The sequence below is a fragment of the Strongylocentrotus purpuratus genome, unplaced genomic scaffold, assembly GCF_000002235.5.
Source record: "Strongylocentrotus purpuratus isolate Spur 01 unplaced genomic scaffold, Spur_5.0 spur5_contig_867, whole genome shotgun sequence".
Lineage (NCBI taxonomy): Eukaryota > Metazoa > Echinodermata > Echinoidea > Camarodonta > Strongylocentrotidae > Strongylocentrotus > Strongylocentrotus purpuratus.
The window spans coordinates 1,643,356-1,658,593 of NW_022145576.1; the positions used below are offsets into that span (position 1 = coordinate 1,643,356).

The following is a 15,238-nucleotide window of genomic DNA, read 5'->3' on the forward strand; positions in this document are numbered from 1 at the left end:
GGTGAAAAGGTTCAGTGGGAGTCAATGCACTTTACTTTGGGATGGACATTGCGAAGTGCTATGAGAAAAACTAGTGCAATTTAAAAGGTGTTAATATCAGTCTTTGAGTGTTAATAATAGTTTGTAAAAATAACTCTGCCCATTACCAGGGTAATTATGAGTCTGATCATCTTCCCCCGAATCTTGCAAACTTAAAGCAACATCAAAGGAATCATAATTTGACCATATTATTATTGCCTCAATTGGGCAAAATTGTGCTATCCGGGAACTTTGGAATAACTATGTTCAAAGATGGTCGGCCACATTACATATTGTTGAATAATCTTTAAACCAGAGTAGATGGTGATAAAGCAAATCCTTGTCAACTAAAAATGAATCTGAAGTCTTATTGTATAGTTAAAGGAATATGGGCACTTTTTATTGCGCAAATCAAGATTTCCTATCTTTCGTCGAATTTAATTTCTAACAAATTCATTTAATTGACTTCGGATAGCTGCTGCTTGTAAGAGAACATCACTTGAGCCATGTTATTCTCAGGGGTGTGGATATCATTTATGATTTTTCACTACTAAATAGGAGGGAGAGAGAGAGTCAGAGAGAGGAAGAGAAAGAAAGAAAAGACCCAAACACATGCACAACGCACACTCACATACGCACATGCACAAACACTCGCACGAACTTCGACGAAATAAAATGATTAATGTAAACACAGGGGTCTAGATTTTCTAGATTTTATCAAGAGCTAAATCATAATTGAACATTATCGTCATGGAAGGGGATACATAACCATCTACACAATAAATCACACTTCTATAAACGAGTCTTCATTTCCCCAAATCGACCCTCTCGTAGCTGAATCCACTGAGCAATGATAACCTTTCAAGTCATTAGGCAAAAGTTAAGAAGGAGATACATCCAGATCAAAGCTGGCACCTAATGCCTCTAGTTTGGTACATCTTGAAAGGTCTTCTCTCTATATATCGTCTCAATCCTCGCCTTATAGGCGGGAAAAAAAAAGGAGGGAGAAAAAGACGAGGAAGACGACGAAAAAAGGCGCAACACGAGCGTCACTTTCAGGAATCGTTACGGCGCCGGAGGATGGGGCCTAATGTTTGTAGAGCTCCGCCTGAGGATCTCCGTACCCCTTGCAAGGTTCTCCCGCTGAGTAATTGACAATTATTACTGCGTTTATATCATTTGAGTTTATGTGCTTTTATGCGTGGGCGTGCGGCGATTCTCGCATCAGTTTCAAGCGATGATGCGTGTTATTTAAGACACAAGAAGACGGACGGGAAGGAGCAAGACAGTCGGGTGATTCAAGAAATGCCTGGCTAGCTGTATGGTCGAGTTGCAACGAGGCATGCACATGAAATAAGTGTGATTTATTCAACCCCTTACGGAGGAAAATACCCGTTGGCAGCGGCTGGTTATTCATCTGTTTGCATTACACAGGCATGACGCGGTCCCATGCGTTATCTTCTGTGTTCGCGGCCCCTCACGTCACCTCAAGGGTTATGATTGCCAACGTACATTGCATTAGATCTGTGGCGGTCATACGGGTTTTACAAGTTGGACCGATGTCATATGAGTAGTTGAAACTGAATAATTATTCAATACATTACATTAATAACTTCTTAAAACCAACACAGGGCAAACTTTAATCCGCTGAAGAGCAATGGAAAATACGAGTTGGAAATGAACCCCCAAAATAGTTTTTTTAAACATCAGATTGGAATGTTCCGCACATGATTAAATATTTAATACTCGATTGACAACAAGCTGAGGCTTATTAGATTACGGCTAAAGACTGAATCCTCTCTGGAGAGCACGTGCGAGTAGCCATCCGATATATCCTAAGGCTAAGTAGCTATCCTTTTACCGCCCTTGCATAGGAATCATTATAATTGTACTGTTGTTTCTTCTCCTTCATGAATACCGTACGAGTCTGCTCAGCATTGTTTATCTCTACTAAACAAATTGTTATCCCTCCTGGGATGGATGTCCATGACAAGTGGCGTAGCTACCTGACCCACGAGGGGCATGTGCCCCCCTCCCATTAAAATGGTGACAAAAAAAAAGAAGAAAGAAAGAGAGAGCGAGAAAAGAGAGCAGAAACGGGACAGGGGGAAGAACAAATCCCGCACCCTCCCCTTAAAGAGTAACCTTGTAAATTCGAAAGTCATTTTTCCGAGTATTAAGACCGGTGTCCCCCATCGTGCCATATCCTCCTCAATGATTGGATTCTTGCTACGCCAATGTCTCTCACATTTCTCCCTACGTTGACGCCAAGTTGGATTCAAGCCAGAGCTAGAGCTGTACATAATACGGTATCGTCGAAGAGACAACCAATAAAAAGCAGTGAGCCCTGAACGGTGTTGCTCTAAATTTTCCACCGCCTTGGAGCAAAAAGGAATCAAATCGAAAAGAAGTTTATCATCTTACTCATACTGCAATACGATTGTGTCCCCAAGAAATGAAATAGAGACGGTATAAGAGTGGGAGAGGAAGAGGAGGATCGGGAACATAGTTCTTAATTGTCATTAGGAGAAGTGACTGCAGATGTTCATGATAACAGCTATTAACTGAAATCAATAAATTCACACCTTTGCAGTTATAGTTGAGGAATGGGTAGAAAATCAATGGATGAGAAGGAGTTATAGTTACATTATTTCCCCCTTTTAAAAAAAAATCTGCCGGCTATTTGACTCCCGGAACCAAAATCAAAAGCAGATTCTAGCACTGGCAAAAGGTTGATTTTTTTCGCACGTCATAGAATACGAGGTCTTTGCCGAACATTCACACGATCATGACCCTCTAAGGCGGTATAGACATCATACTTCACGTAAGTATCAACCCGTAGGCAGTAGTCATTAATATCGCATTAATTCTAGCCGCGCTTGCGCAATACCGAGATAAAAAAACATACATTTTAATAAAGGAGGCTTTTATGGAATCTACCAAATTCAACACATTTCGCAAACCATGCATGGTTTTCGGATCAGAAATCATTATCGATGGTATCCATGTCGCCAAGAATCCGGCGTTCTGGGCCATTTAAAAATCTGGTTTATCAGGATATTCGTAAAATAGGCCTTGGATTTCATTCGTTTTAAAAATGTTTGGTGTAAAGTGGTCATCTGAGGTGCGGTAAGGTCATCAAATCGAAACATTCTTGGGGGCATTGTATGATATCCTCGTCATTTGGGTACTTGCGTCATTAGGAAGATCATGGATGATCAAACCAGCTAATATAGATTTGCTGCGTATGTTTTTTTTGACAACTTCCAAAGTGATTAAGGGTGCACCGATTCACTTGCAACTGTTTTATTATCATTTCTACATTCGATATAGTGTCTTGTTTGTTCTCTCCTTTTTTATTCCTAAGGCTAAAAAGTTAAATTCTGAATTCCATCATTTTTCCATAACATTTTAAGAATCATGCACAGTAACGGCATGAATCCCATTAATAAAGAAATACAACTATGGTAAATTTGATCTTTTGGACAAATAATTTGTACACGCTTATATACAAATCCTGCGTTGCACTTTATTGCGTCTATTTCATTGCTAAGATTTAAAATAAAGAAGGAGAGAACCACCTTAATTCGGATCTCGAAAAATGAGTCCTCATATAATAATTTTTCATCTGTCGCATACTATTCTACTTGAAAGATAATCAGGTAAAAAATAAGAAAGGTATCCTGCTATTTATCAACTAACTTTTATGGAAATGAGACGAATTGAATTTTAAGGCAAACTCAAAGGCCTTTACAGGATCCCCACCCTCTAAAGTAGAGAAGTCAATAACCGATCCCTAAGGCCATTACTAAGTCTCATTACGAATCTGGGTTGTGCATATATCCCTGATTAGGCAAGAAAATAAAAGGGTAGACAAATGACAGACTCGTGGAACATTCTATAAGCACTCCCATGTTTCTCGTATAGCCTGTTATCCCTTTTATTATTTAAAACCTCTCCATCTGTTGCCAATTTGAGGGTTTTAAACCAAATATTTTTTTGTCGAAATTCAGCAAAATTGAAAAAAATACGTACTAAATGTTTGTTCTTTCTTTTCATGCATCTGGTATGTTTTTAGGGCTTTGGATCAAGAGCTACTGAACCATTTTAATAGCTGTTGGAATGCTTGTCCCCAAAAAGTTATGGCAGCCATTGCACTAACCTACTTTTAACGAACACCCATGTAAATTCCGCATCTGTGTTTTTTTTAACGATAGATCGATTTTTCATGCCTTAAATCACTTCATGATCTAAAGAACAACGAATATGTCCTTGAATGATTCATCATCCATTTTCAAACGTCACCAAGCATCATATCATCGATCTACCACACCAACAATCATGCATCATCATCAATGTTTATGCCTTTAGCAGTCGTAACAGTAAGAAGAGATCAGGGCCCCATTTTACAAACTTGTCATCATTAAGCTAGCGAAATCCTTGTTGTTTATAGCAGATTTTTCACTGATTCTTGTTATTTGTCATTGAAAAAAGGCTCTGTGAAACGGGTCCATGCATGAAACTTATCATTTCGATGATAAGCTTGCATGTTCCCCCTGTAAACAAGTCACATTCAGAGATAAACAGGTTTAGGACGTGTTATTATTTGATTTGAAACTGAATAATTGTTGCACTTCAATTTAAAACAAAACAAATTACTAAAGGCCAACCCCTCCCCCCCCAAAAAAAAAATAATAATAATAGTATGATTTAGATAAGGTATTTCAGCAGGTTTTTATTTTCATCGGACCGCTTAATACAGAGTAATTCAATCTGGAAGGAGGAAAACGCAAGTAAAGAAGCCAGTATACGAGTTTCTTTCCATGAACGAAGAGTGATATCAAAATACCGACAAGAGAATTACAGGCTCGATTACTGCATTAAAACACACAGATGCAAACGTCACACATCTTAAGGATAGTGAGAGGAAAGGGGTAGGATAGAGAGAGAGAGAAAGAAAGGGAAAAGGAGAGAAAGAGAGAGAGAGAGAGAAAGAGAGAGAGGGGGGAAGGGGAATTTGGGGATGGTGGAGAGGTCGCAATTCAAGTATTTATCTGACGGATGTATATATTTTTAGACTCTGAAATACGACTTTCTTTACTTGTGAGAATGTGGTCAAGAGGTTGCTTGCAAACCTACGTGTAGAGCAGTAGAACCTCTCCACAGAGCCCCAAGAGGACGGAATAGGTTTATGAATAGAATACAAATGTTTGAACCCCGTCGATTGCTTTTTGAGCAAATATGTTATTGGTCAGATATTTTGCGCTTGAACTGCAAGAAACAACGGGCTCTCCCCCTTCCTCTCTCTCCCGTCTCTTTGATCTCTCTTCAAAATAAATATCTTTAAAATAAAGTGTTTGGCTACCGCTTGCCCCGTTAACAGTCTATTAACTTAACGAACTGCATTTTTTTGCAACTGTATTATTAACACAATATATATATACAGTGTACCTTTATTTTAATTGATGATTAAATGGTATCTGTAGAAGATATGAACATGTTATTTAGAGTGATTAAACTATTTGTTACATTAAAAAAGAAACTTTTTTGTTTACATATTATTTTTCTTCATCATGTGGCAATGGTAATACTACCTAAAACGATATTTCCCCTAAAATTTCCCTAACTGTTGCCCTCTCATATGAAAATGTATATCCTTCTTAGTGCCAACGGCGGAATAACCTAATAGCGTTTATGTATACATTTTTAGACAAGTACAAATCTTTTTTAAAAATTGATTTCATCATGTTATGGACATCCAGCAAATATGTTATCCAATTTACATGCCATTGGCACACACCAGAGCTTATAAGATCCAACATTTTGCTCCTCCACACTTCAAGGAACTCTCTATTTCTCACGAGGCATAAATAAAATAAAACAACGAATCCGATAAAGCACAGTAACCCCATAGAATCATGGAGATGAGGTCTCGTGTCTCTTTCTGTTGTCATACTGCCGTGTTTGACGGGATTTATCACGTGGTCACTAGACAATCGCCAGTCCCAAAAGTACATTCTGATAGCATGAGCTCTGACTTGCACTTTTCTTTCATGTCGTAACATCTTTGAATAATAATTATGTCTTAGGATTAATTCCATTTCGCTAATAAGTTTATCTTCTTATTTCTTCTTCTTTATAAATCTATGCTGTGATGTAATTTTACTGATTATCTCTAAGATAGCTTAAACAGTTAGCTGATTAATGATTATAATAATAAATGAGATTCATAAAGCGATTCATACGAAATACCGTCACTAAGCGCTTTAAAGATATCATCACTCCGGTTATCAGATTCATTTACGCACAATATGCACCATCTTCTCTCCCTGGGGAGTATTCCTACCATATAGTCACCGTGAGGGCATATGGCAATGACTAACACAAATGCATGTTGTGAAGTTTTTTTTAAAATAAAGATCTTATCTAAGTCTAAGATAAGATCAAATGCATTTTGCTTATTCACTTTGCAAGTTGAAATATACATATCGTTGTTTCCTTGTGCAGATTAGATTCAGTATTAGAAACACGAAGAAAAAAAATCATAATGTTATACTAGCGAATGTTTATTGAATTAGCTATGGTTATGAGGATTAGCATGATCTTTACATCACAAATAGAATATCGAAATGTACATGACATTTATAAAATATAATGCCTAAAATAAAGAAATTGCCTTGATAAATAATGTGTATTCTTAAAGTGAGAAGGAAAAAAAAAATTGGGGTTGGTACTCTTTCCACGTCATTTAAATGTAATATATTTTTCGATATGAAAATGACCGTGTTGATGTGTAACTGGTTAACAGCGAAAACCGGTTTCCTTTTCTGAATTCCCTCATCCGTGCCTCAACGGTGGAATATCTCAGGTTTCAATTATTGTAAAGGGGGTGTTAGTTTCGTATATACAACCATCACAGGGCGATGAATGTTATAACAATGTGTCATGGGTGAGGGTACACCCGAGTCATGCCTCTTATCCTTTGCTGTTACCCGTCTTGTGACACTAATTGCACCCTCTGCTTAAAGAAGAATGTCCAAATGGGCAACGCTGACAGACTGTCTGAATGAAGCATTTACATCATCAGTACGGATTCCCTTCAGTTCGAGAACCAATTACCATGACGTAAGTCTGCATATGGTCCAGGTGCAAGTTAACAATCGGGTAAAATGTGCTTTTCGCCCACATTCTATTGGATATTAACATCAGTTTTTTTCCCTTTTGATCAGGCATTTCGCTCCAGTGGAACGTTACGAAATGTTAACATCAATATTCATGTGTCTGTGTTCCGTGTATGGGTATTGCTTTTTTACCACGTACATTCGACACCATGGGAGTGATAGTTCATGTGCATTTCTTTTTTCCATAATGTATGCGATTTGTTTGATGTTAGGTGCTGATTATGCGCGTGATAAAACATGTAAAGGCCCCCATTCCTAAAAATAATACATTTTCTAGTAGCCATTCGGATAGAACCAAGAATGATATGAAGGCCGCCCCCCCAAAAAAAAACAAAACGTTGCAGTAGGTAGACTTGTAATGTATAAGATAAGTTTTTATGTTTTTAACGCGTGGGGGTCCTGGATATTTTTTGTTTAAATTAATAGATTGTGCATTGATTCATGTTCGGTATAACAAATACTCTCTGGATTTGGGGGCAGTAATGATAATAGTGTTTTGGGTTCATATAGCGCTTAAATCTTCTACGATTTCTCTAAGCGCTTTTAATTACAGAAATGTCATTACACCGATCACTGGATTTAAGTTTGCCCGCACACAATGTATTCAAAACTCTCTCACTCCTGTTTTGTTGTTACTTTTTAACAAACCACCTCGATTCAATTAAAAGGAACTACGAGTTTTTGCACGATGCAGTAACAAAACACATTTCTAGTTAACCTCTTCTGGTAAACAATTTGGAGTATGGCACTCCACAAAAACTTGTGTTGAAGGAGACCATTAAAACTCGATGAGGCTTTCCGGGAAAACATTTCAATCATCATTCGACTACCAACACGCGATAGTGACATCATTATGAGCTTGTGAAATGGTCAAAGTAGATAGAAAGTGACAATTACCTAGTGGATATTAAATTTGTCCGAATATTCGTGGAACCAGCAATGTTGTTAGGTCGCTCGAATTAACGCTTCTATAATTCAAGAATTCAATTATTGTCTGATAAATCCCACAAAGCAATACATTTTCGTTATATGCCGACATTATAAAGACGTTATATCTTAAACAGGCGCCAGAAAGAATAACCGCGGTGATTTATTACATTATTTGAAATAGGAAAAACACGCTTTTCGTCACTAGGTTATAAAAGCAAGACTTTCAACCAAATCATTTAATTGGCGTCATCTCTTGAAACTCAAAGACATTTCAGTGGTCTCAGAAAATCAGAAATGTAATGGTTGTTCCTTTTCTGAAATTCATTTTAACGTTGCTAAGGTTGCACTGAAGAGTACTGGAGCTCCTTTATTAATAACCCTGTTACCACAATCCCTACAGTTTTCACTATCCGTTCAAGATTCAGACTGTTTTTTTTTATCTGCGTTACATCTGAGGGTTCATAATTTCAGAACATGAAATAGAACTCTGAATCGTTTTAGGACTTACGGAATTTACTAATAAGTGTCCCCCATTTAATTCACGACTTTCGGATGGTAACGTGAAAGGTTGGTCCCCAGAAATGAATAATCATATTTTATTGATACATGTCTGTAAAAACCCAATAAACCCCCACACACACACACACACACACACACACACACACACACACACAATTGCCGGAATTACGACCCTTTAGAATAACGAACCCTCGGAGTAATGCATCAAATGTTCGAAGTTACGAACCTTCGAGTTAACGAATAACCCCTTATCTGATCATCTACTGGTCAGGGAGAAGGTACCCCTCGTAAGTCAGAACGACGAATTGCAATTGTCAATTATGGTGGTAATTCTTCTATTCCGTGAGGTTGTTCGCCTGGTCATTACCGGTCATTAAAGAGGGAATAGAGCGAGTGCAATATCAAAATCGAGGTAAATGGCATCGGGCTGTCACGAACATAGTGTATCAGGAATGTTACGGGAAAGAACGACATCTGGACAAAATTTGTGGAGGAAAGATTTTAAAGGATTTACAATCATTTATTAGATTTTTTCTGAATTTCTTTAATTATAACTATAGATTTTGCGAAAAGGTGGCTTGAGAGACGCTATAACAAACAAACGCAAAAAAAGGTCTGATAATTAGTGCCTCAGTTGCATATCGATATTCATCCAGATGAAAACAAGTACATCATTTGAAGCAGATAAGTCTCTTACAATTTCATTTTTTCTCGACATGACACTAATGGCTCTATCGTTATATCATCGCCGTATCACATATCATAATTATGTCGCAGAAATATGTCACATGGTTTACCACATGCTCACATCACATATCACTTATTACACGATCAATCACTCATCACATACTATATCATGATGAAAGTGTCAGGTGACCTTGTCACATGACATTGCAATGCCGGATGTCCTTACCACTGACAGGAGCAAAACACCATATGCGAAGTTTAACATGAGCGGTACAATGAAACATGTCACCAACGTTTATTATCATAGACATCTTCATATCAAATATGACCATTATATGGTCTTGTCACATGAACTCTCCATGCCACACAGTCATACCAATGAGAGGAGCGGAACATCAAATGCGAAGTTTAACATGAGGGCCACAATAAAACACGTCACCAACATTCATTGTCGTTTTCACATAGAATGATTATATCACTCATCACCCATCACATGACATTGTAACACAAACATTATATCACTAGACATTGATTATTACATGAATTTGCCATGCCAAAGATTCTTACCAATGAAAGGAGGGCAACGCCCGATGCGAAGTTTAACATGAGCGGCACGATGTCGAACTTGCCAGCCACGCCGGTGATCTTGACTTGGAAGAGGATGCCGTACGCCTTGGTCAAGTCTCGGTATTCCGTGTCGTTGATTCTGTAGAATTTCCCAAATCTGGGTAAAAGTGAAACCTGATTCATTGGCTATTAGTGACGTAACTCGGTCAACACGTATTTAGCGCATAACTTCACATTTAAGCTGCTTTTTGTTTTACGTAACCGTGGTGCCGTCTTTGAGTATTTTTGTATTTTTTTTAACTTTGTTCATTTTGCTTTGAAATAACAAAATATTTGTTTAAGGTTACAAATTATTCCAATTTCATGGTGAGACAAAACATTTTCTCACAGTTTTACAAATGCTTAGGATGATTTGATTGTCATGCATGTGAAATGGGGGGTCAGGTCCAAGAAGGATGATAAAAAATAAACATATTTTGACAGTGTGCTGTTTGACAATTCCAGACATTGATTTTTACACAACACCACGGCTACAAGCCAAATACGTGTACATGACATCACGAATAGCCACTGTTTCTTCACTACATACATCAAAATTACAATTTATAAAAATAAAAAAGTGAAGTATACAGGTCAAGCAGATTTGTGGTGCCTTGAAAAGAGGCATGAATGAGAATGTCGATTTTTTTTAAATCAGAGATATTTTTGTTACCTCAATGTTCATTTTGTTTTTTGTCAAAGTCTTGCACAAGGTGCATTCCATTTTTAAAAATTGTTATCCGAGACTTAATTTAGAAATGTTATGTCAAAGCTATCGCATCGATATTTTCGAATTGGATATTTGCAAGGAGTATCAATGAAATGGTGCCCCAATACCATATCCAATGTGAAAATAGCTCGACTACTCAAACAAGCTTTCCCAGAAGCCCCTCCCCCTCCACCCAACAAATTTAAGGATATTTGTCGCCACGTGATGTAATTCCCCCACAAAATAAGGAGGAGTGGCCATCAATTTAGTTTACTTGCCAAAATACGTTAAAATTTTGTCAGATTTCTCCTTTCAGATTTTCTGACAGGAGTTTTTGATATTTAGGGGGGGGGGGGGGGTCAACGTCGTTTTAAGACTGGTTTGTTTCCTTCTTCACAATCAAGCTTGACCTCTATACCAGTTGACACAATAATGCCAAAAAAAGTACAAGAAAAAAGCTTTCCAAACATTTCGTCCAATTCCATCAACAAACGGGGAAAGGGATGGATGAGAAATAAGAAAGAAAGATAAACAAGAAAAATGAGAAGAAAAATGAACGGTGATCATGGATGACGTAAAACATCGAGTCAATTCGTGCGTCATTAAACAGCAATTAGAGAACAATCTATGTTTGTATTGAATTGAAATTCAATCAAATAAAAGCAACAAGGTCTTCCAGCAAGCATTCATTCCATCAGTGTTTTCAAATGCTTCTAACAGATGACAGATATTCGGCAATCTTTTCGATCTGAATGTATTTGTATCAGAAGACCTCCGAAGCGGTTTTATTTATCAAAGTCACTCAACGAACTTGACCATTAGTTAAATCATTTGTAAAGAAGTTGTTTTGACAGATACGTATTTAATAATAAACATTTTCAATTTGTGCTGATCTAAATCACTTATTCAATAAATCATCATTGTAAATTTATAGAAATTACCTGGCATACTTTTAGATGATAAACAATAAAGGTCAATATGATTGGTTATTCATTAATGTTCTGTAAAACGAACTTTTCCTTATATTTATCTTTCTTCTATTGCTTTGTTTATTTTTTTGATTGATGTAATGAAAAGAATCCCATCGGTTAAAATTGGAAATATTTAATCATGTTAACAGGACATCGATGAAAAACAGCTATGCTGATTCGAATTTTTCTTTTTTATCCTGTATAAATATGTCAAATAAATAAATAAATAATACAAAAAGTTACCTCTTCTAAATGTTTTACAAGAACGTCATTGCAAATAATTACGATACTTTTTGTTATTGTATATGCTTTGAAAGAAGAAGATATGATCCCTTTTATCTTTATCATTTCCATGTGCTAATTAATTGGTTTTATTCGGTAATCTCATAGCATATTTTAACCAGTGCATACAAACACACGCACACGCACATGAAAATCAATCTACCAAAAAACTATAGCTCCACTGGCCTAAATCAATTCCACCTATGTGCCAACATCATGCCATCGCAATCAACTTGCTTATTTCTTGATCAAACATTAAATAAATACATACCCTACTCTGAGTGGTGTGTCGAACCAGCTTATCATTTGATAAAAAAAATAAATAAAGGAATAAATTATGGCAGCATTTGTGTTGCAAATCAGCTTTTTTTGCTTAGAATGTTCAATCAAATAACGTAACTTTTGGTTCTACTTCAGACACCTTTAGAGCAACTCTGTCGACACACTTATCCGGATCAAGCAACTTAACCAACATAAAGCATCGCCTGATGAAACTTTCCTACATTCTAACAATAAATACACATTTCAACATGATAAATACTTTAGCAGAGAGCCACCATATTCGGGGGTCAAAATCACTTGGTTTGCTTCTTGCTCTTCCGCTTCGGTATCCAATAGGTGAAAAGCATTTGATCATGTGACTATCTATTTGAATATTTCCGCCATGTTGGATATTTCGATGGCCTGCCTGATTGAACTCACAACTACACCAACCACCATCAACTCTAATCAAACTGCGTGAGAGCAAACACAGCATAACATCACTTTCTCACTACCGATTATCTCGTGCACAAAAACATGAAGGAAATACGAGAATGGAACGTGCAAATATCATATTACCTGAAATTAAAGCCTCCGGCGATCTTCGCGTCCTGCTCGTCCGCCCGAATGAAGCGATATTTGGGCAAACAGAGTTTATAGGACAGATCTAAATTGCAGTTCCATTGAATGTCGATCGTTATTACCCCGCCCTGCCAAAGAGAAGATGATGAAGAGAGGGGGGAAAATGTGATACTTAAGGATAGGAAGTCGGTATCTAGGTTGAACTAAAGCGCAGGAAAGCTGATGCCTCCAGGATTGTTACCGACGATAATTTGATGTGATTTGTTACGTGAGAAAGAAAATCAGTCAGAGAGAGAGGTATACAGGTGTTGGGTTTTACAACGTGCATGTGCTCACGGAAGACGGGTAGAAAGATTGTATATGAAACCAAGGAGCCTCTTTGATGAAACCGTATTTAAAAAGCATAGGCCCGACATATGGAGTATCATCGAAACACCGGGAAAAATGTGTGATTAAAAAAGGATGGCGAAATCAATATACGAATGTTTCATCGTTCTGTGATAATTTTACTTAAATTAACCAAGACAAATGGGCCTATGAATTTGTTCATGTTGTGTAATTTCAATATCAATCCAAGGTCATCGGAATTCTGAGCTTTTGATTTTTATTATTCTCACTGAATTTCTTAAATATGGTCTACCATTAATGTAAAGGGTTCATTAAATAAAATTTCCATATCTTCTCTGTAATCTTATATAAAAATTATTGTTTAATACGCATTATAATATGTCAGTTGATTTTTTTTTAAATTTAACATTCAACAATATTATTGATTAAGCTTCTAAACTTGATCAGTTTGACGGGCGCTTAGAGGCCACATTTTTCATGGTGGCTACATTCGAAATATCGGCTTCATCTTTGTACCGAGTGATTTAAGACTCGAGATACTCCTGACGTCCTGTTTCCATGTCTTCTCTCTCCCTATTTCTTTCTTTCCCCGGGATAATTGATTATCCCCGTGGAAACAATCGAAATGCCAAAGCAGCAAACTAATCGAATGATCATGGAGGAAGCAAGGAAAGACAGATCTTCTGGAATTTCATGACAGCCCCAGGAAAGTACCGTCTGCAGGAAATGCTTAGGGGAGGAGTAGAAATAAACTTTCCTATAAGTCTTAAAGATATAATCCTATTTATTCCCTTTTTTTGTTTTACCAAAGCTCTAGTTCATTACAATTTATTGCTGCTAAGAGTAAAATATAATTTATCGCTTAAACAGATTTTGTTTAAATGGTAGGAGCAAATAGTTAGAAAGTCTTTAAAAATATCACTTTTGTCAATTTACTAAAGTTCCCAAACACCACTTAACACAGCCAATGAACACGTGTTGAGGGTGTTTCTAGTTATGGTAGGGAATCTGACACCCCATTGCAATTTCTCTCGATAAATCTCAAATCGCCGAAAATATTGATCATCTATGGGGTATATCGGTTAATGAAATTTAAAAAAAAAATAGAATTCGGGTGGCACGTTGGACAATTTATGAAAAGATAGTCAGAAAATCTTTTCGGAAACCCCCTTGCCATCAAAAAAGATAAAGCAACATTAATCTATCATGAGATATATGAAATCACTTTAATATTGTAGATTTCATATTTTCATTATGGATTTGTTTACTTCATACACGTGTCAATCATTTGAAATAGAGATGACAAATGCAATACATTATACCCACAGGCAATAAGCTCCATTTTTAAAATTGAGTTTACTGATATTATATTTGATAAAAATTCACACAGTTAACATCTCTCGTAATCAGTCAACCTTCTAAAGAACAAACGACTAGAATTGGCAGGATGCAACCCTTTTCTAAGAAGACTAGATTCATTGTTTTGCTAAGAAATTACACACCGATTTTTAGTTTCCAGAACATTTTGTCTTCCAAGAAAATAATCAAAGGAGGAGGTAAGGATGACGTGTTCGTGTTTCCTCTAATTAAAATCTTCGATTTCAAGAGATGTTTTTGTAACATCAGTTTATTACGTAACGCTAAATGCGCCCGAGGTGAAAATTTACACCCAGGGTAGAATAAACATGACATCACGATGCCCTTTATGACGTCATCGAACAGAGAACCAATCTAACATTGCAAATTAGTTTTAATTACGTCAGACTTTAATTATCAAAATATTTATACTTCGACAATTATTGCAATTTGCGGTGGTATTTTTTTACTCAGTATATTTCAGAAACCAAAACTGCCTGAATATTCCTTTTAAGTATTGGAAGTTTGCTAGTTTTGGGTCTTTAATTTTCTAAAAGTTATAATGCACACGTGTGTCGATCCTAGATGTGTAAATACTTTCTAAGCACATTGAACTAGTCCACTTGGAGTTTGATATCATAGATAAACCAACAAGCGTTTTCATGATGACGTTTCTGATTACAGATATCATTATTTAAACACCCAATTTCCTTTGAAAAATAAAAATAAGAACAATACAAATACTACTATGTCTTTGACAGCAGAAAGAACAAAAACATAATGAAAAA

At 36.6% G+C, this 15,238-nt stretch overlaps 1 protein-coding gene across 1 annotated transcript in view; it reads right to left on the reverse strand.

Moving 5' to 3' along the window:
* The window catches only part of LOC591536 (P2X purinoceptor 4), a 67,841-nt gene that overhangs the window by 21,233 nt on the left and 31,370 nt on the right, over positions 1-15,238 (reverse strand). Inside the window, exons 8-10 of the mRNA XM_030974947.1 lie at positions 12,744-12,874; positions 12,175-12,201; positions 9,903-10,059 (exon numbers count right to left, since the gene is read on the reverse strand). Of these exons, the coding sequence (XP_030830807.1) occupies positions 9,903-10,059; positions 12,175-12,201; positions 12,744-12,874 (315 nt within the window). The remainder of the gene's footprint in view (positions 1-9,902; positions 10,060-12,174; positions 12,202-12,743; positions 12,875-15,238) is intronic.